Source organism: Euphorbia lathyris, chromosome 6, assembly GCF_963576675.1.
Source record: "Euphorbia lathyris chromosome 6, ddEupLath1.1, whole genome shotgun sequence".
In the NCBI taxonomy this organism is placed as follows: domain Eukaryota; kingdom Viridiplantae; phylum Streptophyta; class Magnoliopsida; order Malpighiales; family Euphorbiaceae; genus Euphorbia; species Euphorbia lathyris.
In genome coordinates, this window is record NC_088915.1 from 2,680,526 (window position 1) to 2,705,135 (window position 24,610).

Below are 24,610 nucleotides of genomic sequence, written 5' to 3' on the forward strand. Positions count from 1 at the left end.
TTAAACTTTACAGCTAATTTTGATGACTTCATCTTCCAATAACTAGGATATTATTTGGGAGCATAAGCTTTGAAGGCTTTTAATTTGTTCACTATATGCAGTGAGACCATAAAGAAATTATGTCTCAGGCTTCATATGTTTTAGACTTTTATCATCTTTAGATTTCAGAAGATTACTATGACTATTTCCATTATTAGTAAATATGGTTTTTGTTTGTCCGCTTTTTATTGTTTCTTGAGGTGCACTGTGATGCATACAAATGTGCCTTGCTTTACCTATTTGTGTAAGGAACATAGTGTCATGTTGCTCTTTGAGATGATATGTTCATAGTTACAAATGTTAAGCCGATCCTTTTGTTTTAGCTGTAATTCTTACATAGAGTGTTTCCGCAGGATTTGTCAGCTCTGATGGAAGAAGAAGCTAGTATTATCCCAAGTAATGAAATGCAAAATGGTGGTTCTATGCAAGCCCAATCCGTCATATACAATTCTAAGGTTTTCAGTTTGCATAGGATCTTTACATTTTGTTGTGATGTGGGTGTAAATCAAAAGCAATTCTTCTGTTATTTATATTTTATGTGGAGTTGACATTTGTAAAAAAAAAAGCCAAAATTTCACATTTCAATTTGTATTTTTTTAGACATCCTTTAAGTTACTGGAGCTTATTTACAATGTAAAGTAGGTCAAAGAACTAATTGTTAAATTGTAACCTTTGCAGAAATTTCACGATGATCTACACACAGCAGGAATCCAAATCAAGCAGCATGAGGATAACTTGAAATTTTTGAAAAGTCAACCAAACAAATTACAAGACTCAATACTTGATCTGCAAGGTATGCTAAATTTTATTTTTTGTGCCTCTTCTAGAGGATTAGTTCTTCTTGAAGATTACTTAGCTAAGAAGTATTTGCATGTGCAGTTCACTTGGATACAAGCACATCTAGGAACAAATTTATGTTGTGTAGTGTAATGGTTTTTAATTTAAGCATGGTAGCTACCTAACAAATTCGACCGAGTCACCTGTTTTTAATTGTTGGCCATTAATTCTTGGTTCTCCAGGTGCTTTAAGTACTGTGGTAGCAATGTTTAGATCTGTCATTCATATACACTGTTTCCTTCAATGTTTTAGTTAATTTAATTAGACAAGATATTTCAGTAAAGTTTTTGCTGATATAAACTGAAAATGATGTTGTTAGGAAACTGTTGTAGCTAGTCCAAATCAGAGTAAATTTATTTAGAAATTGTTATTTTCGGAATTATCATTTATTTAGGAAGTCTTAGTATTAATAGAAATAAGAGTTTATTTTCAGAACTATTATTTAGGAAGTTCTAATTCTAATAGGATAGTAGTTTATTTTTAGAATTTTTATTTAGGAAATGTTAAATCTAATTGAATATGAATACTAGTTTAAGTCTGCCTTTTGTACTATTATAGAAAGGAACCATTTTATCATTGGTAAAGTACTATTTGAAAAACAAATTCAGAGGTCAGGAGTTCTCATCATAGAGATCCGGGTTTCTCTCTAACGAGCTGCATTAATTAATTCTCATCATACTATCTCGAAAGAAAAAGAAGTAAAATTCACTTCCTGATTTCAAGGTTCAAGGACCCGTAATTTGATCCAAAACTCAGGAGCTTAACAAAGTGGTATTAGAGCAAGTTATGGGTGAATCAAGTAATCTGGAAAAACAGTTTGAAGCGTTTTTGAGATTCATACTGCAAAGACAGGCCAAAGGTGGAGGCCATGGTACTCCAAGTAGAAACCATTAAGGAGAGTGGCAATCTAGCACAACAAGGAAGGAGACAGGGGGTGGACAATAGAATACGACGGCAGGAGGAGGACTGCTTCCAAAATTCTCGAAACTGGATTTCCTAAGTTTGATGGGTCGTATGATCCCTTGAGCTGGTTGGTTGCATATGTGTGAGCATTTTTGTAAGCATCAACACACTGTTGAAAGGCACAATAGTGGTCGAAGTAGAGTTGCATAAATCTGCTGAATTACCAAGGCTATATGAGAAAAGAGAAATTATCAAGATGGGACTGCTGGCCAGCCGTGGAAGGACCGTTTAGAGAAACGAAAGACTAAGGGGATTTGTTATAATTATGACTAACCGTATACATGAGGACATCAGTATAAAAGATATCACTGGCTGGAAGGACTAGATGAAGCTTTACTAGAACCAGATGATGAATCCTATCACCAACGGATGCTTTGGTGAAGTAGCTCCGGTTATCATCTTTGTGCATGAGATCACACTCATTTTTGTAGGGGAAGGCAATATTAAAATTGTTGTAGCTAGTCTATATCATAATAAATCGTTATTTTCATTAGGTTTAGGACTTACTAGTTTCATAATTGTTATTTATTTAGGAAGTCTTAGTCCTTGAGGAGTAGGAATTTATTATTAGAATTGTTATTTAGGAAGTTTTAATTCTAATAGGGGTATGGTTTTATTTTCAGAATTTTTATTTAGGAAGTTTGAATTATAATATGAGCAGGAGTTCTAGTTCAAGTCTGCCTTTTGTATTCTTATAAGTTATAACAGGGAAGTGTTTATCATTAATAAAGTAAGCATCATTTGAAAAACAAATTCAGAGGTCACGAAATATATCTCATTATAGGTAAGCTAGGTCGAAAAAGAAAAGAAGATTTACTTCTTGATTTCATAGTCAAGGACTCGTAACTCAATCCAAAGCTCAGAACTTATAGTGTGAGCAGTTTTTTTTTATCTCAACTTCCAGTCAGTGTTTCCGAATGGTAGTATTTACTTTTAGATCCTAGAATTGTTTGGAGATTTTATTGGTATAATCATTTGTGATGCATAATATCTCTTTTTCCATTTTCATTTTTTGCTACTGACAAGTTTCCTTTCAGTTATTCTTGGTAATTATCACTCCGCAAGACCTCCTAGTGGTGAAAGTGAAAGCCATTCCTCCAATCAGAGTGAGGCAGAAACAGTAAAGCAAATTCTGCAGCATGAAACTTCTGCTGCAGGCATTGTGTGTCAGCTGACAACGCGCCATGGTACTCACGCACCTCAACTCGCATTCACTAAGGATGTGCTTGGTATTGTTGCTACTCTGGGCAAGGTGGATGATGATAATCTTAGCAGGTTAGTTTGAAGTTGCATGTTATGTGCTACTGATATTTACTATCTATCTAACATGTAGATTCTTCCTCTTCTATGAAATAAGTCTTATGATTAGTTTCCTTGCTAATATAGCATATTGTTCCTGGTTCTAATGTAGTCAGTTAATTTATGTACTCCACAATTCCAAGAGCTCTTATTATTTTCAATCAGTGAAATGCCTCCGTACTTACTGCCACACTGATCTTTGCTTTAAAGAGCTCCATGATAATGCAGTTGTTGTTAGTTATCTGCACTATTTTCAATCTACTTTTACTTATTCTTTCTTAATTGCAGGCTTCTTTCAGAGTACTTAGGAGTAGAGACAATGCTAGGAATTGTTTGCAAGACTTACGAAGGTGTTAAAGCTCTTGAAACTTATGACAAGGAAGGCCATATAAATAGTGATTCTGGAATTCGAGGCTTTGGTACTACAATCGGACGGACTCTGGATGGTCGATTTCTTGTCATTTGTCTCGAAAATTTAAGGCATGTATCTCTTTCTTTTCTTTATTGCTGTTTGGAATTCAGCTCTTGAATTACAAACTTTTTTTCCCTTGTAGACCTTACTGTGGTGAATTTGTGGATGATGACCCTCAAAGAAGGCTTGATCTTCTACGGCCTAAATTGCCTAATGGCAAGTGTCCACCTAGATTTATTGGTTTCGCTGTTAACATGATCCATGTGGATTACATGAATTTGTTGTATGTATCTGATGTCTATGGCCTCAGAGAGACTCTATTTTACAGCCTCTTTTCTCGCCTGCAAGTTTACAAAAGTAGGGAGGAGATGCTACTTGCTCTTCCACTTATAAGTGATGGAGCAGTTTCACTGGATGGAGGGATTATTAAGCCTAATGGTTTCTTTTCCTTGGGAAATCTGTAAGTATTTTGCTTTCATTATTGACATGAAATTGTCTTCCAATTGGATCTAATGGTGAATTTCATTGGTTTACAGCATCTCCTTTTGTGGTATTTCGGAATTTGCTTTCTGCATGTAGGTAGTTTAAATGCACTAAGAAAGAAATGTCTTTCTGAATCGTGATAGATTATAGAATTATGTATGTGTTATAATTCGATTATAATAGGCCACCTATAGGGTTCATAGCATTAGCCTCTGACCTTCCAAATTCAACTCATGATATTTGGTGCATGGATTTTTCTTCCCCCAATTTTTGTACAACTATCATACAAAAGAAAAGAAATCCGTATTTTATCTAGAATGGTCGATTCAAAGGGTGAGCCTTGGCGAAACGGTAAACATTGTTGTTGTTGTGTGACTGAGAGATCACAGGTTCAAGTCTTAGGAGCGACCTCTTGCCAAAAATATTGGCAGGGGAAGGCTTACCCCCAGTAAATAACGTATTTTGGCATACCCTATGTTTAGAGTTACATGTGTGTGTGTGAGCGCGTGTTGTGTGTGTATTTCTCATTTGGTATCTCTTCTTTCTGGATTTTTTTTGTTCCCCAGGACTGATGTTGATGTAAGATTTCCAAAACCTTCCATGTCTGCGAGGATTTAAAGCGAGAGCAAATGCTGTTGAATTCTGCAAGATTCAATTTTGAGAGAAAGAAGGAAGAGTTTGTTAAGTTTCTCTCACAAACCTCTGCAAACACAACTTAGGTATTGCACTGAACACATCTTAATTGAGTTGGATTGGAGTTGTATTTTGAAGATTTCAACAGCATTTGATGTCGCTTCAGATGCAGGAAGGACAAGATAGGTTCAACCCTAGATGATATTAGAAGGGGGAATCAAATCCTTATCAGGATAGCAACTCGGAAAAGTCTTCTATTCCGTTATCGTTTTTGAATGGGCTACGAATTTCTTTTCGTGAAAAGGGCAGCTTATTCAGTTACCAGGAGCAATTCGGTTCGTATTAAGAGTAGCAAATCTGCCATTTTTTTCCTTTTAGTTTTTAACCATTAGGAGTAGAAGTGGGTAAATTTAGTAACTTCTGGACTCTTAACATCTTCATAATCAATGTTTTTAACTGACTTCTTGTATTGACTGAGTTGGAGTTGTTTAAAAATGTTCTGCACTTAAGTAGGAGCAACTTTTACAAGTTTTTTCATAAACCGTGAAGTTTTTGCATTATGTGAAATTATTATGGGTTTTTCTTTTTGCATACTTTTTGATTAATTTGTATAAATAATTTACTAGTTTCTATGTTCTTATATATTAAGCTAGTCTGTTTTTGGAAATAATTGTCTAATCATTAAGTTTTTGTTTCTATCAATTCTTTAAAATTAATAGTCAAAATAGATTAAATTAAATTTTAAGTGACAACTCTTTATCCTATTTTATAAAAATAAAACATCTATATTTTTATTTCCGAACATAGTCATAATTTATAGGGATGAGGTACCAAAATAGGCCTAAGCTTTTTAGGGAAGTACCAATTTAGGCTCAACTTAACGCTTACAACATAATACCAATTTAGACTTAACGTTTATAATATAGCATCAATTTAGGCCTCACGTACAAAATAGCACCAATATAGACTTAAAGTTTACAAAATAATACGAATTTAAACTTAATGTTTACAAAATATATACAATTTAAGCTAAACATCATAATTAAATTAATCATATTATATTCTTTCCCTATTAACTTTATATGTTATCATTTTATTTAGTTCTATATTTTTATTTATTAAAATACAATTAATTAGTATTTTTACCCATTAAGATCTTATATTTGTTTTTCATCGATGATTCCATGACTATTAAATATCATTGCTCATTTAATATATGCAAACTAAAAGTAATTGAATATCCACAATATTTCGAAATATTGTGGATATTCAATTTAGTAGTCATGGAATCATTGATGAAAAACAAATATTTAAGCTTTTGTTTGTCCTCAAGCAAATTAAATCCGAAAACAAAGCTAGAAGGCCAAGCACTCAAATAAATCAACAATGAGACATGATTCATTTCAAGTAACAATGTAGAAGATTTTTGAGCCGTCTGAAACATGATAAACACCTTGAGTAACTAAACGATTTTTGAATTTATACTTTTGGCCATTAGTGAGACATTTTCAAATAGTTGATACTTAATGAACTCGTTAAACACCTCACATAGGATTCACTCTTTACGCTCAAGTGTTCCGGGTGAGGTGTTTTCTCTCAATTTTCCAACACAATTGATAACTATCGTGGGCTTGCACGGTCATCCAACCACTATGCCTCCTTACTACGATTTGATCAAAAGGACTTAATTGGGTTGTAATGAAGGGTTGAGGTTTGGTGTGATTATGATGGAAATGAGGCTTAAGAATCTTATTGAGTTTCTAAAATGTTAAGTCACTATTGGGTAGTTGAGAGCATTTATTTATTTCTTTCTTTTATTTTCTTCCCCTTTTTTCTCAAAAATGTCGATAAGCTTTTTTTTTGGAATGTGAGAATTGTATTCCTAGGGGGTAATGTGTGTGAGCCAAAGAATGTATATGTTTTTGCTTTGATGCTCTCTTTTTTAGACTCATATTTATCTATTAGAAACTCATAGATTCCGGTATTTTTTGATAGAAAATGATGGAATAGAGTTATATTGTGGTGGCAAAAGAAGGGCAAGGCTCAAAATGGGGAACAAGGAAAAATGATTTCGGGTAGGCTATTGGTTTATATGGTGGCGAAATGAAAAAAGGCCTTAATCATATCAAATTCCTAGTTCGGTGCGTGTGGTTTCGGTTAGTATTTGATGCAAGCCCTATAGTTAAAAACAAGCGTGGATCCTACATCAAAGAAAAATAATTGAGCTATTTAATGTCCTCGTGGCTCAAAGTATCTCTCCATGGGTGCGTTTGTGTGCTACAAGTTCAAGTGTTTCAACTATGGGTAAATGTCTAAAAATGAGTACTTATTCAAAAAGAGTACTTATTCAAAAAGAGTTATTCAAGTTTTTATTCATGACCCGACGATTCAATTTTAGAATTTTAGAATTGTCAAATGAAGGTTTATCCTATCACAAATTAATGTTATTCAAGACTTGGTTTAAAATTTGTTTCGGGAGCTAATTGATACTTTAGGACATTAATACTTGGGTTGGGGTTGTGTTGGCAAAACATTGAAAAAAAAACTAGAAACAATTACACGCCTCCATTCCCTATCTTTTACCCTCCAAGTAATACAGTATACTTACGTATAAAGATCGATCCCACAGAGATTCTAGACAAGCATTAGCTATCTATAGGTTCTTGAAGTCTAAATGATTAATTTGAAAAGGTTGGTTTTGAATAGCGATAAAAACTTTTGTTGGTAAAAAATATGTTGTAAAACAATAGGGAGTCGGGTTCACTTTCTAAGTTTGAGTCAAATCAAAGCTATTGAAATAAAACACCGAAGAGAAATTCGTGATTTTAAGATGGTGATTTCTAAAATAAACTTGGTGCTAAGACCTTAGATCACCTCGTTCTATTCCTTCACTCCTATTTACCTAACCGGGCCAATGGTTACTTAAATACGATAAGAAAGCCTTAAGTAAATGAGAAATTCTAACATTAAAGTGTTGGAAACCACATCGACTTGCTATCGAGTCTAAAAATGTAGTTTTCCACCAATCTCTTGATACTATGGTGAGTAAAAAGCGATTGACCGAAATATGAGTTAAGTTTACGTTCTTAGTTCTTTAACACAACTTCTTTTCGGGTATTTTAACTAAATAGACTTCTAACTTTGCTCAAAACATTAGCAAGATTCCCCTCATCCCTAGTTGTGAAGAATTAGTGCTTGGTCATTGGGGAAGTAATACTTGAATTGAAACAAAGTGAAACTTAGTGAAAGTAAGAGATGGAACACAAAAGATGAAGAAATTCTTACTCAAAACTCAAAATCAACTTACAAACTTGAATGGAAATAACTTAGAAACATGAATTTGAACTTAGAAACTACTTAAAACAAACTAAAACAAAGGAAACATAATTGCCCAAAGCTTGGCTACAATGAATATTAAAAGTGTGTCGATTTCCTCATACATCTCATGTCTATTTATAGGCTAATCTTTGCTCAATTCAAGATGATAATCTGAATTTGATGATTGGTAGCCTCCAAAGTACTGAATTGGTGCATTAAATATCATTGAGAAGTCAAATTGAGGTCTCGCCGAGGCCTAAGGAGGTCTCATTGAGACTTGTGCCTGATGGCTGCGGATTATGTGAATTTTGCTAGGTCTCGCCGAGACCTCTCTCTGATCTAATTAGGTCTCGTCGAGACCTATGTAAAAATACCTAAAAACTGTTTTGCTCGTCATTTCTTCGTCCCTTCTCAGAATGCGTCCCTGAGAGGGAAAAGAAGATGAAAACAGGTCTAATTTCCGACGTCCACGCGGGGCGTGATATGTTCGTCGCGGAGCATGGAACCTTGAGAAATTATTGATGAACTTCACCAGCTTCATCTTTAGCGACGATCAAATTCGTTTCAGCGACGAAATATTGATTTTCAGCGACAGAATAATGATCTTTAGCGACGATAAATCAACTTTTTAGACCAAAGAAAAAAAGACACCCAATTCAAAGAAAAATGCAAGAAAAAGGAGACAATGTGTGCAATGGAGAAAATAGGCAAATAATGAAGCATCATATGCTTCATTATTTCGTGTGGGGTCCATCTTCTGCATCAAATTCAAAGTCTTCTTTCACATTCAAAGTCTTCTTTCAAAGTCTTCCCTCCACATTCAAAGTCTTCTTACTTAATGTAACTACAATTATGACCCAAGCTTGATTTGTGCATAAATAGGAGTGATTGGCACTCATTTAGATGGAGATTTTTGTGTAAGAAAACTCTATAAAATTCAGATTTTATATAAAAAAACTCTACCACCTTGAGAGCTTGTACATTTATTCCGCCACTCCGTCGAAGTTCCGTCCATCCTCTTCCACCAAACTCGAGAGTTCCACCTCCAAGACCTACGAGACGACCTTGAGTCCGGTATAACACCCACGAGTGCTTTTAGCATCTTGCTTTTCACTTGAAATTACAACTTTAAATGTGGTTGCTTTGTGATTAATCAATTCGAAGACGCAAACGTCACCAACTTTCAAATGATTATCTTTGACAAATTTCCTCCAACCACGACATAGCCTAGCTACTTTAATTCCACTTATTTTTATCTCCACATATGCAACCGACCACGTTTTGTCCTCCATAGACTTCAGAGTTATATTTGCACACTCTTTATTGATATATTTCTTGGCAAAGCTCTAAAAGAATCTGAATGGCTAAAAGAATCTGTAGACAATATTAGATAATAGACCCAAACTCAGATAGGTCAATTTGATTGAATTCACACCATGTGCAACAATTTTGGCATCAATTTCGAAATCAACATGTTGTTCATTACGTGCGGGCATACAAACTCAACTATCCCGAAGAGCTAGTCCCTCAACAAGTCGTGGTTCCTACTGGTCCCAAAACTCGATTATAGATTACAAATTCAAGCATTACATCAAAAATTATATTATCCTGACTATTAATGCGAAAAAGGAATGATTTGGAGCAACGAAAAAACTGACTTTGTAAATTAGCTTATATATAAAAGGTCTTACTTTATAAAACTCAGAACATTAGAGAAAAAGAAGGAAATGATTGAAAGGTATGTATGAACACTGATGATAACATCCGGAAAAATCTCTAAGGCGTAAACTGTAAAAATCCATTGAGGAAGAGATCAAATAAGGAGATTCTGCTGAAAGAAGTCCGCCAGCAAAGCTAAGACATACGGCCCAATAGTAGGGATCTGCCTCAATAAAGAGATCAGTATGGGTCAAATGAACATAAAGAGGATATTCTTGGGGTGGATCCACCCAAAAGTCTCCAGGTCATTATCAATGAGAAACCTCCAACATTGATAATGCTGAACAGCTCTATTAAATGCTGAAACCATCAAAGTATAACACTTCAAGAAAAATGAGTTTTAATGAGTAAAATTTAATGAGTGTAAGAAAATCACTCATTAAAAGAATATCCATAATAGATTTAATGATGGTAAATTAGAATAGTCTACTTTTAACGAGCAAAGTGATTTTTTTTTGCCAAATTTTACTCATAATCCGATCATTAATTCTTCCCACTTACAAATCCAGGGGTAAAACTCTTACTTTTAGCGGGATTCTTTACCCCAAAAAAAATTTCCCCAAATTTCAAGTTACCAAAATCAGACCACCGTCTCCCCTTCTCTCCTATTTCCCTAACATGGTTCTCGACTACACATTCCTCATCAAGTCTCAATAAGCTGCACCTCATCTCCATCAGCGCTAACGTCCCCTAATCTAGCCAAACATTGGTAAAATCTTAATTTCTTCTAATTTCCCTTGGGCTCTGTTCCGTTTCTTCCATTTCGAAATCTTGAATTCTATCAATTAAATCGATTATTTCCTACTAATTGTTGTAAATCTGATATGTCTTCACTTCGTTATCTGCTTGTTGGTTTTCAGTTCCAAAACAAAAAGAAAAAAATTGAATTGGGGATCTAGGGTTTCGTATCAAAAATTTCAGATATGAAAGCTTCTTTGAAGTTCCGTGAATATCAAAAGCTGGTCATTAGAGCTGAAGTCCCGTTGAGCATAAAGGGTTTGCCCTTCTAGTTAGGGATTGTGGCCGACGAGCACTGAGTTGCCTATCAGGAGTCACTTAAGCTCACTGAGAAACTTTTAAACAACGTTGAAGACCAGCCACAGATTTGGAGCAATTTATACCGCCAAGGATGCATCCTGTCCTTGGTGACTATGCTAGAAGTTTTCCAGATACAAGAGAATTAAAAAATTCTCTCACTTTTAGAAATAATTATTAACAAGTATGTTGTCTTGTCTATATATCTATTGTTATGTTTTCCTCTTCTATTGTGCACTTGTACTGATAATAGGATGACAGGGTAATTCATGACATAGAATCAATTTGAGTACTTTTGCTATGTGTTAGTGTTGCTATATTTTATGCTTGTTTACCTATTTTTCTGAAGTATCTGGGTGAAGGTCATAGCATATATTGCTAGGTAAGATATGGAATGTTTGAACTAAATATTTGATCCCATGTTTTTGTTACCTTGTGGATTTAGGAATTATATGGGGTTTTGTTTGTGTATTTTTACTATGACTTCAAGACCTTCTAGTCTCACTTAATGGACTCAACAAGAATAAAATGCATTTCAACCAATTTGTTTTGCAGGTTAATTGGATCCTAAAGGCTCATCATGGTGTTATATATATCTGCATGATTGGTGTAGTAACTTGAAACTAGAAGTGATATCGGCTTTATGCAGTATAATGGTGGGTTGTTGCCTATTAAATTGTTAATTGTGTTATTATATATCTCAATTCGGTCTTTGGTGGGAGAATGTACGTTGATACCTTTTTCCTTTGTTGATTGCGTAAAGAGCTTAAACTTTATTTTGAGTACAATTTTGATTGATGCATGACTTTATTTTTGGCTGACTTTATTTTTCTTTATATATAGTAACTATTGACTTTATTTTATGCCGTGTGACCAGAGGTCACGGGTTCGAGTCTTAGGAGCGGCCTCTTGCCAATTAAATTGGCAAGGGAAGGCTTGCCCCCAATACACCCTTGTGGTGGGACCCCTCCCCGGACCCTCGCTCAGCGGGGACGCGTAATGCGACCGGGCCGCCTTTTTTTTATAGTAACTATTAACTATATATCTTTAAGCCCACTTTACTTTAAGTGCTGATTTGAATCAATCAACCTACATTGCTTGATTTTTTTTTTTGTTATTTTTATTGATGTATTAATGACCTCATATAGTAACATGAATGAACCCTCTGTCACTTATGTTATCTGGGTATCTTAATATTTCAGGCACATGAGCAGCTCAGGGCCGTTCTTTTGACTTTGTTAGAAGAACTTTCATCTGATTTGCCTATATTGTTGCTTGGAACTTCTTCGCATCCACCTGATGAGAATGAAGATCAGCCATTTCTAGTATTTCCTCAACGCTCAGTGTATGTCCTCTATTTTGGAAGCAACTTTTCATTTTGATATATAGCAGTTCTATTTAATGTGTCTATTTTAGTTGATGCTAATCCCGTTTCTAATTGCACTCAAACACCTAGCATCTTTAATTGAATTATAGTCTTGTGCATTAAAACTCATGGAACTATATATACATTTTTTCTTCTGTTATTGTGCTTGTTTGGGGAGTCTTTGGCAAGAGTCATTAACTATTATCCTTGTTATCTACTCCAAATAAAATGGCCATTGCACCTACCTGGGTTTTCTAAGCTGACTGTGTTCCAAAAATCTTGAAGTGGAGATGTGAACCAGCTGAGACTTCAATTCTCGAGGCTTTTGGATAAGAACCTAGGATACAAAATTCTAGTGAAATTAATTTTCTATTGGAAACTTAATATCTTGTACATGTTGATAGCTTAGTGAATTTTCATAAATTGAACATTATAGTCGCAGAATGTCTTTCCATTTTCAGCTATCAAGTGAGCTTACCATCAACTGAAGACAAATCTTTGTGTTTTGAACGTTTAATTGAAGCTGCCTTATCAGTCTTCTTGGAGGGAATGAGCAACAAATCTCAAGAATCGACCCTTCCTGAACTTCCGAAGGTGCCTAAAGTGGCAAGTGGCCCAAAGGCCTCAGAGTTAAAACCTAGGATAGAAGCAGAGCAGCATGCCCTTCGTCGAATGAGGATGTGCCTCAGAGATGTTTGCAATAGGTAAGGACCTTTCAATAATTCTGTTCTCTGCTATAACTATTAATTTAGTCTTTTCTAGACCTATGTTGCCATAGTGGTTTGTCATGAAATTGTCTCTTCTTTCCTGGCATGCTAAATGGCGTGTTGCCTTTATTTGCGTCAATGAAGTTTTAAGAATCATAATACTCAATTCTAGCAGAAATAAATAAATCAGGATATGTTGGTTTTCAATATTTCTTTTATTTCCTTTTCTTTTCCTGAGATTAACTGAAAGATAATGTTATGTGGGGCAATTGAAGTGTCTATCTATTTTATTTTACTTTCTCTGCAGTTTCCATGCATTGCTTTGATTATCAGTGAAAACGACAACTTTTTAGTTATCTAGCTTTTCCTGTATTAGCGATTGATATACTTTTTTGCTCAAGTCTCGTGCAGGAACCTTTTAATGCTGAACCACTCTGTTTAGACTTGGTTACCTCTTATGTGACGCCAGTTGATTTTTTCTACAAGAGAATCCATAGGTCTATCCCTATAGTGACATAGAGACGTTTTATCTTCACTCTACATCTACTTTTCTATTTCATATTGACAATTTTCATTCTAATTGATTCTGCTGCTGCCTGTCTAAGCAGATATTTGGCCACTGTTGGTGGCCTGATAGAGCACTCTGGAGAGCTGTTTTTGGGAGATATCTTGTGAGTTGTGGGTACATTGTGCAGCAAGCTTTATTGTTTTTGTACTTAGAATTTTTATTATGATCTTTCATTAACAGGAAGCACTACACCATAGATGGTCTATTGCAACCCTAAATACATGTGTTGCCTCAAAAGTGTTGCAATTTATATGATTTAATTTGATCTTTTGCAACACTATTTATAACGTGTGGCAATAAACATGTTAAACTAATTTGACCCTTGTATTTTGGAACACTATTTATAAAGTGTTGCAATTGATGTGAAAAAATGCACTTTTTATATATTTATTATTTTTTATATATTTTTTGAAAATAATATTTTTTTTGTACATATTAAAATATTTGAATTATATTTTACTAAAATTAGATCGGAGAGAAATGAGAGGGAACATAGAGAAAGAGATGGCGAGAACATATTTTTTGAAAAATAAAAATAAAACAAAAGTGTATTACTAGTATTTCAAGAAATATTTTTTAAGTGAAAAATAAATTAGAAGTATCCATGTGTAAACATACTAAAGTTCAGATACTAAAAATGTAATTTACTGCTTATAAGTAAAGCGCAAATTAATAATTGAAATTGTTTGATTGGCTAAAACATTAAATAAAAGAGATAAGGTGCAAAAATACCCTTAACATTTACAGTCAGAAGTAATTTTACCTCTAACGTCTAAAATGGTACAATTTTATCCGGAATGTAGTCAGACACAAACAATTTTACTCCTAACATTGACAAGTTAGGTCAATTTGAGAAATAATTCATCAAATGGTCTTTCTCGATCATGAATTTTGTCATCTATAGTTCACATGTGTGTCATTTTATCACTAATTAGTAACAGATCACAAACATACGATTAAACGAGAAAAAAATATAAAAAAATATACTGTATTTTTGTACGAGATGGACAAAAAAAAAATTTAAATATTTCACCGAAATTTAAAAATTTCAATTTTTAATTATATTATTAAATTATAAAAAATATGAAATCTTTTTTTAAAATCAACACACGTGTAATTAATGTAGAATAAGGAAGAAAATATCTGTATTTTATAGTAATGTCTGAAATTGACCCAACTTATCAACGTTAGAGGTAAAAATTACTCTTCATTATCAATGTTAGGGGTAAGATCGTATCATTTTAGACGTTAGGGGTAAGATCGCATCATTTTAGATGTTAGGGGTAAAATTGCTCCTCGGGGTATTTTTGCACCTTATCCCTAAATAAAATAAAAGTTAAAAGTATTATAATATATTAATAAAAGTACAACGAAAAGAATAAGGTGGTTATTTTATTTTATGTTTTTGATGTGGATGTCCTTTTTTATCATCCATATGGTGCATTTTATATCAGAGATATGTTTTGAACTGTATGCAATTGTTAGTGAAAAGAGAAGAATTTAATTGTATCCACTATTACTCTCATTTCAGTGTGCTTGAAGACGGATTCATGGGAATCACATCATCTTCCCGTTCTTGTTGATATCGTAGATTGGTGAGCAATACCAAAGCAACAAACATATCATAATTTTCATGGGAATTTTAACTACAAAGGAATGAAGGAATTGGGTCAATGGCTGAACTTTTAGCTTTGAGGGAATGCCGAAAAATTGCTCAAGTAGAGAATCAACAAGAAAAAGATGTTAAAGAAAAGCATGTTGCTGAATCGTCTTTGCCCCAAAAGATTTTTCTAAGGAGTTTGAAGGATAGGTTACATTATGATTTTATTATATTATTTTTATTATGTATTTTGGATCATGTGAGAATTTTAAATTTTATTGTTAACATATTGACCTATTATGGATTTGTATTTGCAATTAAGGATTTTTTATGATATTATTTAAATTTAAAAATTGCTATTATATTCAGTTGTTACATTAAAAAACTTTTAAATTGTCAAAGAAAAAGTGTTCCTTAAAACAACAAAAAATGTCATTAAAAAATGTTAAATTAAAAAATGTTGCCAAATTGTGTAATAAAGAGTTGCTTGAAACAAAAAGATGTTAAATTAAAAAGTGTTGCAAGAAAGTTTTAATGTGTTGCTAATAATTTTATTCGATAATAGTGTTACATGTTCTATAGTGTAGGCAACACTTTTACTTTAGTTGCCATTGGGTATGAAAATGTTGCCATTGATATTTGTAGCAACACTTGTACCGATGTTGCTAAAAATGTGAAATAATGTTGCTAAAGACATCTTTGGCAACGTGCAAAAAATCAACACATTTTTTTGACAAAAAATGTTGCCTAAACGTTTTTAGCAACACAATAACGACTTTAGCCAACACTTGTTCAGTGTTGCTACAGACCATCTATGGTGTAGTGAAGCTTCCAAAATATAATGTTACTGCCACCTTGCAGGTATATTTTTCTATACAAATTAAGTTCATATATTTTTCTTTTGATCAGATAGAATTTTTTGTTCCTATATTGTTGTAGTACAGTGATGGTTGCTTCTAACTTTAGTAGTATTAACTCATTACGTTTGGCCTATAAACTTTACAGTGTGCTGGTTACAGACTGCCATGAGCAATGTTCAAAAAGTTAGAGAAGTTGGGTGGGATGCTTGTGGCATAGGAAATGGGTTGTCCTTCTTCATCTTGGATTTGAGATCAATTTTTTGAATTATTATGGTAGTCTGAGTGCATGATGATAGAATGCATTAATTGGTTAGCTTCTTAGCTACATTGCTACTGATGCTTTTGGTGCCTCCATAGATACATTCCTGCTGATGCTTAAATTATGATATAAAAGATAATTCACTTGCATCAATTAGGCTCTGTATTTAAGCTATTCACTTCTCATCAATGATTATTTCCCTTGCTATAACCTCTCACGCAACATTTCTGTTATATTATATTGTTTCCCCTGCTACAACTGATGTTGCTTATTTTGTAATTTTAGAACAAACTATCCCTGAAAGGGAGTGAAGGTAAATGTAGCCATGTGCATATTCTTGTATTTACAAGATCTATATTCTTTTAATACTTGTATAATTGTTTTTGATCGATTGCATATCAAATCCTTTTATATTCTCCTTTTCTCATTTCTTATGCAGATTTTGAAATGTCTGATGCCCAATAAGAGTATGCTTTATCCATTGAACAACTTGCTCCTAGATTAGCTACTTTTAGGATTGAACTTTGTCATTGGTATCTGACTGACAATTATTGACAATTATTTTTGGAGAGTTTACTTCGTTTTTTTTTTCATTCTAGACTTAGCAAACATGATGCGGAAATTCTTTCAACACCCTAATATTTTTCTTCTTTTAATGCTTCTAGTATTGCATTGTTGTCTTGTGGTATATTTCTCTATTTTGTAACTTATTACTTCTTTTTAACTTTGTTTTTTAATTATTTAAGATATTTTAATTTATTTGAGAGTTGAATATACCAAATATAGAGGCGCTCTCTTCAATCCAAATCATTCTAAATATTTTAAATTAGAGATTTTTAATCATTATAAATAACTTTTAATGATAGGCTTTTTAATCATTGTAAGTATTTTAATGAGTGGATTTTTAATCATTGTAAACATTTCTAATGAGCGTATATTCAATCATTGTAAATATTTTTAACGAGTGTATTTTTTATCATTATAAATACTTTTAATAAGGGTAAACGTGTACTCATTGATAGTTTATAATGAGCGGAATTATTCCTCAAGGGAATATTCCGCTCATTAAAAACTTTTAATGAGTGGAATCAGACTTTTAATGATGGGTTTTCCTGTCATTAAATCCCCTTTTTCTTGTAGTGTAACTAATGTAACATCAGGACTACATTTAAAGACAATAAAAGGGATGAACCACAGTTAAAGACAATAAAGGGGATTAATTCGATTGTTATAGAATTCCATATAAATACCGCTGTAAGGTGTGTCTCATATACACACATGATTCTAATCCTACTTTGTGATTATTATTTATTCTTTCACGTTTTATTGTTTTTGGCATTTGTTTATTTTTTCGTATTTTTTCTTGTTATTCATGTTTTATTGATACTGAAATTTAATATTAATATTAATCAACTAAATTGATCATACTTTATAACTTCAACGACTAAACCAATGCTTCATTCCACTAGTAACACATTCTCATCCACTTTTCTGGTATTAGGCTTAATCAATAAAAAGTAAATTGATCGGGATTCAAATATATATACTTATTTCAATATGTGAAGTACTATATCGTTTCGTTTTTTTAAGTGTATTTTTTGGATATTAAGTGGATTTGGAAAACCCCAAAAGTGAGTTTTTATTAAATTTTAACCATTCATTGGCGCCGTTGAAATTTATTAGGTCAAAAAGGAAACAAAAAAGAAGAAAATTTCATTAGAAAATGCATGAAAATCACTAAATAGTATTTTTGAGGTACTAAAACCGTCTGAATTAACCATAACAACTAAAAGAGATCTAACATAAACTCTTGTCCTATCTCTTTCATAGAATTAAAAGAGAATATAAAAGAGAGTTAGAGAAGTAATAAATGATGGTGGTGACGAACATTGTTGCAGACGAATGGTCCTCCTATGGAAATCGCCCTACTCCAATCCTCAGTGAAAACAAGTTTAAAATCTTCACATAACACAACAACATCTTGCACCTTCTCCGACTGCTTCACAAACCATAGCTCTCCCCAACTTCTAGGTTTCATTGTTCCTAAATAACTCAATTTGAACGACAAACTGAGAGTTCCTTACCAATTCTCTCAGCTTCCACTATAGGACCAGATGAAACCAGACTGACTTGAAACTTGTTATGATAATCCTCCCCCTCCTCCGAGAAGAATCTCATTTCAAAAGATGAATCCGTAGAAGCAACAATTGCATTATTTGACAAAACAGAAGCTTTGATATCTTGACATATGAATGTCCTTTGAGTATTGAGTGTGATTGAGAAGTTTCAGTGGGAATTGGAGATGTTGAATGGGTAGATTATGGCTGAATTTATTTGGAGTTCTGGGTTGGGGAACCTAGGTCGAGATAAGTAGAAGTAGAACACCAATGTAATTATTAGAATAACATAGGCGACATCGAATGTCCTTTGAGTATTGAGTGTGATTGAGAAGTTTCAGTGGGAATTGGAGATGTTGAATGGGTAGATTATGGCTGAATTTATTTGGAGTTCTGGGTTGGGGAACCTGGGTCGAGATAAGTAGAAGTAGAACACCAATGTAATTATTAGAATAACATAGGCGACATCGAAGAACATAGCAGTTGGCGAACATAAACGGGGAAGGGGGTCTTGCGTCGGAATAGGAGTCGGAGTAGGAGTAGGAGTAGGAGCTGGAGCTGGAGCTGGAGCTGGAACCGGAGCCGGAATCGGAGAAGATGGAATGTCAATTGGAATTCCGGTTAGGTATGTATCATTATGTGCCATTGTGTTGGGCTCTCAGGTCAGAATTAGCTACTAATGAATTTCAAAGGATTAGTATTTATATAGGAATTTAAGGGTCTTCATGGTTGAGGGTTAACAGGGTTAATTAAAGGAAGTTTATTTTTATAACCTTGCTTAGAAAGAAGGTTTAATAAGTGAGATTTTGTAATTATTAAAAAAAAGTGAGATTTTGTAAGGTTAAAGGAAGGTTAAATGGAGGTTTAAAAACATTAAAAAAAACTTTCAAATTCAATCCCACGGATTTGGTGGGATCTCAAGGTTAATTAAAATCATATTCCAAAATTATCCCTATCTAATTTTCTTAATCTCTAAAATATCCTCATCTAATCATATCATACCGTTTTTGTATAATTTAACCTAGTGCAATTATAGAATGTATTCTTTTGCGGGGACTTCATCTGCTGCTTCTACCTTGGTGTTTCTGCTAATTCCATAATTCAATTGTTGGTGCTTCTCTCTTCATATCTTGCTAATTCTTCCTTAAATATAATATCATTATTTTATTCTATTAAATGATGTATAATATATAAAATGCTAAAGATTAATAATGATGTTTAATAAATAATCCTATCTTAACATGTTTTTGTACCTTTTTGATTTATATTGAATGATGTGTAGTATATATTGATACTAATATATCTTACCTTGTTGATCTCGAAACTTGATTGGTCCGTTAAACTTATAAAATATCTTATTAACGCCCTCAATTTGTTTAAAGTAATATATTGACTACAAATTTGTTTAGAATGACTTATTAACCTTCCGAACTTGCTTATAGAATATAAAGATTCTATTAAAGTAATTTTCTCTTATCAATCTATTCAATGTTGATTGATAATTGGTATTTTATTAAACATGACAATTTGAAATAAACAAGACTTAAGATATTTTGACATTGAAAGTTGATACAAATATTTGAAAATTGTGTCTAGAGGCTTGAATTCATTAGGTTTTAGGACTTTCATATATAACCTCATCATTAGACCCTGAAATTTCTTGCAGAATTTTTGATGTTTGTTGCAGTAATCGTCTGTGATAATAATAATATAATAGGACTATGCTAAATGGATAGAAAAAATAGGGATAGAATGGATAGAATCTGATTTTTGTGACTTGAAATATCATTATTATTAATAAATGTAAATTTTTCTTTCTTTATTTTTATTCATGGAAACTTGTAATTATTTAACATAGTATTTATTACGTGCTAAATTTCATTGAATTTAGTGTTAAATTATTGGCATACTAATTCTAATATATATTTTTGGTTAAAAAACCATCTAAAAATTGATTAAATTCCATGAATACTCTATACATATAATTAAAATAATTATGTGAATCATATCATCCGATTTCATCCATGAAATTAAAAAAAAAAAATTGTTTTTAATTATTTTTTAATTCTTGGCATTATACAAATATTTCCAATTTGATAATTTACACTAATAAAAAGATTAAAAAGCGTCGTTATACAAATGAATAAAATAATGATTAAATTAAAAAAATTGGAGATAAAAATTACATAAAATTATAAATGTAAACTATTAAAAAGATTTGAATTATTGTTATTTTAAATTTTATTTGATCTAATTTGACAAATCACACTAATAGAATGACAAAAAATAATATTGTCATAAAATGGATGAAATAATGATCAAATTATACAATTTGAAGATAAAATTATAAATGTAAACTAGCAGAAGCATTAAAGAATTAAAGAAAATAAATTGAAAGAACTATACAATTATTTTTAAGAATATATAGATGGACTAGTGCAATATGTAAAAATATAAAAATTGATACCAACTAAGCTAAAGATCTCGAGTTTAAGTTTTAGTATATATTGAAAATTTTAATTGAGGGAGGATATTATCTCAATTTATTTACACTTTTTTTTGTTTTTGTTTTTGTCATTATATTTATATTTATCTTTAATATCATAATAACAGTACAAAAATTATCTCTAACATTAGAATTTTTAAGCTCGATTCGAGCTCGAGATACGTTCGACTCGAGCTCGAAGCTTGGCGAACCTATAATTTTAGGCTTGGTTTAAGCTCGAGAAAAGCTCGTGAACCACTGGATTTTAATTTATTCAATTGTATTTGATTTAACATTCATATTATGAAGTAGCATTTAAGTATTTAAAATTAGGGTTTAAAGCACTATGATGTAATTAGGATTGTCAACAAGGCAGAGATTTCATATCGTCGCTTTCTCTAGACGATTCATCTCAATGGAGATGGATAATATATACTATTTTGAAATACATTTGAGCATTCGAGTCGAGCTGAGCTCTAAATTAATTAAGGCTATAAATGAATTGTAAACTAAATTAGGGTTGTAAATGAGTCGAGCTGTAAATAAATTATGGCTATAAATGAGCTGTAACTAAATTATGGTTGTAAATGAGTCGAACCTATAAAATTTCGATTGTGTTTGGCTCGATTTATAAACGATCTGAGCTTGAGCGCGACGAAGCTCGACTCGAAAGCTTGCGAGCATGTTCGATTATAAGAACAAGCTCATGAGAAAACTCGATTATAACATTAACACGCTCGTGAGCAAGCTTGACTGGATTATTTTTTTATGAATAATATTTATATAAAGAGTTATGTTTAAACTTTATTTTTGTGGATTTTGATAGGTAAAAAGCATAATTAAGCCCGTGAATTTTACCTATTTTAAGGATCAAGCCCCTTATCAATTATTTTTCCACATTGAGTCATTAATCATTAATTTCGTTATAGATTCGACCTTTATTTCACTTTTCCGTCAAGTTTAAACGACACACGTCATTAAGGGATTCGACCATCTGACATAGATATTTTCACTTCTATGTACATAAATAAAAAATAAGTTTATTGACTAGGGGGGAGAATAAAAAGTAAAAAGAAATTACAGAACTTGGTTTCAAGTATGTTCTTCCAAGCTGGAAGTCAATTTTGGTCTAAAAAGTAAAGAGTAAAGAGTAATAGTGTTATTTTAAATTTTATTTGGTCTAATTTGATAATTCACATTAAAAGAAGGATTCAAGAGTAAAATTATTATAAAAATGAATAAAAAATTGATGAGATTATAAGATTAGGAGATAAAATTTATATAAAATTATAAATGTAAATTAATTGAAATACAAAAAAGTAATAGTGTTATTTTAAATTTTATCTGGTCCAATTTGACCATTCACATTAATAGAAGGATTCAATATTAAAATTATTATAAAAGTAAATGAAAAATTGATGAGATTATAAGATTAGGAGATAAAATTTATATAAAATCATAAATATAAACTAATAGAAGGATTAAGGTTTATTTTGTTATTTTAAATTTTATTTGTTTTAATTTGACAATTCACACTGATAGAAGGACTGAAGATTAAAATTATTATAAAGATGCATAAAAAAATTGACTAGCTGATAAGATTAGGATAGAAGGACTGAAGATTAAAATTATTATAAAGATGCATAAAAAAAATTGACTAGCTGATAAGATTAGGATATAAAATTTAGGGGAAAGTACAAAAAAAAATGTATGTGATTTGCCCAATTTGCAAATAGAAATAATAAAAAAACTTCCTAAAACGAAACAACAAATAATATGATGGAATTTTACGTTTGTTTATTAATTTGACAGTTTATGAACTAAATTGACATTTAAGTTCATTTTACAGAGTTGTAATTTAATTTTGGGATTTGTGTCCTGTCAATATATAAATGTAATTGAAAAAAATTAAAAAAATGCTCTTAATTGTCATCAATTACTTAAAAGTTTAATTTTAAATACTTTGTTTTGTAAAAATAATATACCACATACCTCTATTTGTAAACTTTTTAACCACAAACCTCTATTTGCAAATAAAGCAAACCACAAGTATTTTTTTTCAATCTTTACTCTAAAATTTACATAAAATTATAAATGTAAACTAATAAAATGAGTAAAGAGTAATAATGTTTTTTAAAATTTTATTTGGGTCAATTATAAGTGTTAAGGTGCAAAAATCCCCTAATATTTTGCTTCAGGAGCAATTTTACCATCAAACGTCTAACATGGTGCAATTTTATCCCTAACGTTGGAAGCCAAGAGAAATTTTACTCCTAGTGTTGATAAATTGGGTCAATTTAAAAAATAATTCATCAAACCGTCTTCTCGATCATGAATCTTGTCATCTACATTTTACACATGTGTCATTTTATCATTAACAAATCACAAATATATGTTGGGATTTGAAAAATATAAAATAAAAATATACTGTCTTTTATACAAATTGGACAAAAAAAAAAGTTCAAAAATTCACCAAATTTTTAAATATTAATCTCCAATTCTATTATTAAATTATAAAAAACATCAAATCATTTTTTTAGAACGAATTGATATGCAATTGGTGCAGAATAATGAACAAAAATATTTGTGTTTTCTAATAGAGGTAAAATTGACTCAAATTATTAACGTTAGGGGTAAAATTGCTTTTGGCTACCAATGTAGAGGTAAAATTGCACCATTTTAGACATTAGGGATAAAATTGTGATGTGTGTCGTCTAGTGGTATAAATATGAAATGTATATTACGATAAGTGCGTTATGACTATGGATGTGATCTTTCTAAGTGCTCTATCTTTACTAGACGTCGCTACTTAGGGGCAAGTGTACCCCGTCGTATCAAGTAATAATCCGGTTAAGACCGGGTATCGAATCTACGGGATTTATAACTACAAATATTAAACGACTCGGTTCTATATGTTATCTAAGCGGTGAATACTTTAGGTTGGTTTGAGGGATAACTACAAACTACTCCTAAAATATAGGTGAGACAGATTTATGTAATGGAGAACTCCACGGAATGATATGGGTGACGATATAATAAGCAATAGCTCCGAATATATTCGATTGACGATTTACTCTTGCAAAGACGACTACGTGTAGTTCGACCGATCCGTGAAGTACTTAGACTACGTGATTCCTAGTCAAGGCGTGTCTAATGCTGGGGATCAGAAACTAGGGCCCGTAAGTTCCGTGGCTTGTCAATTCCTACGGTTTCCGGAGTGTCACTTCCGGTAAGGCAACACCTATATGAATCCCTAAAGATAGCCCGAATGGCGTCGGAAATCGCGTTCCCCTACACAATAATCAATTAGGAATATCAAAGCAAGCAATAAATATCAACACGGATATAGAAACGGAAATTGAAAATCATATATTATAAATATGGAAAGCGTAAATGCGGAATACAACCAAGCCTAGTACATAGGAAGAGTGCAAGCTAGTTAGCAAGTAAAGAGGGAAGAATCAGCCCTCAGAACTAGCTAACCGGACTCAAGGCCGTCTCTTAGGTCTTGAAGGTGGAACTCTCGAGCTTGGTGGATGAGGATGGAACGGAACTTCGACGGAATGACGGATTACACGAACAAGCTCTCGAGGAGGTAGAGTTTTATTACATAAGAAAAACTGAATCCAAAACTATATCAAAATCTCTATATATCTATTTATGTAAAATGTAACGTCCCAAAAGTTAAGGTTAAGCCCCTATTTATACACATCAAGCTAGGGCAAAGTTGTAATTTCATAAGATACAAGCATGGAGGAACATCATTTTCTTCAGAATTCCCATGTTACGTCCCGCGTATGGTGGAGTACGCCCTGCGTATTGGCCCATTCCTTCAATAATTCCCTGTATGTGGACCTAAATCGGATCTTGTTGTCTCAAACACGCCCCACATATAGTGATATACGCCACG

At 32.3% G+C, this 24,610-nt stretch overlaps 1 protein-coding gene and 1 pseudogene across 1 annotated transcript; both read left to right on the forward strand.

Moving 5' to 3' along the window:
• The first annotated feature begins 281 nt into the window (after positions 1-281).
• On the forward strand, positions 282-5,084 carry LOC136233864 (protein DEFECTIVE IN MERISTEM SILENCING 3-like; annotated as a pseudogene).
• A 5,194-nt stretch (positions 5,085-10,278) lies between these two features.
• Positions 10,279-16,103, forward strand: LOC136233582 (uncharacterized). The gene is made up of 13 exons (XM_066023314.1): positions 10,279-10,412; positions 10,564-10,922; positions 11,294-11,394; positions 11,941-12,083; positions 12,566-12,808; positions 13,213-13,308; positions 13,420-13,482; positions 13,560-13,579; positions 14,911-14,974; positions 15,034-15,189; positions 15,562-15,652; positions 15,787-15,840; positions 15,999-16,103. The coding sequence occupies exons 3-13, from the start codon at positions 11,392-11,394 to the stop codon at positions 16,101-16,103; spliced, it is 1,038 nt and encodes a 345-aa protein (XP_065879386.1). The 5' UTR covers positions 10,279-10,412; positions 10,564-10,922; positions 11,294-11,391.
• The last annotated feature ends 8,507 nt before the right edge of the window (positions 16,104-24,610 follow it).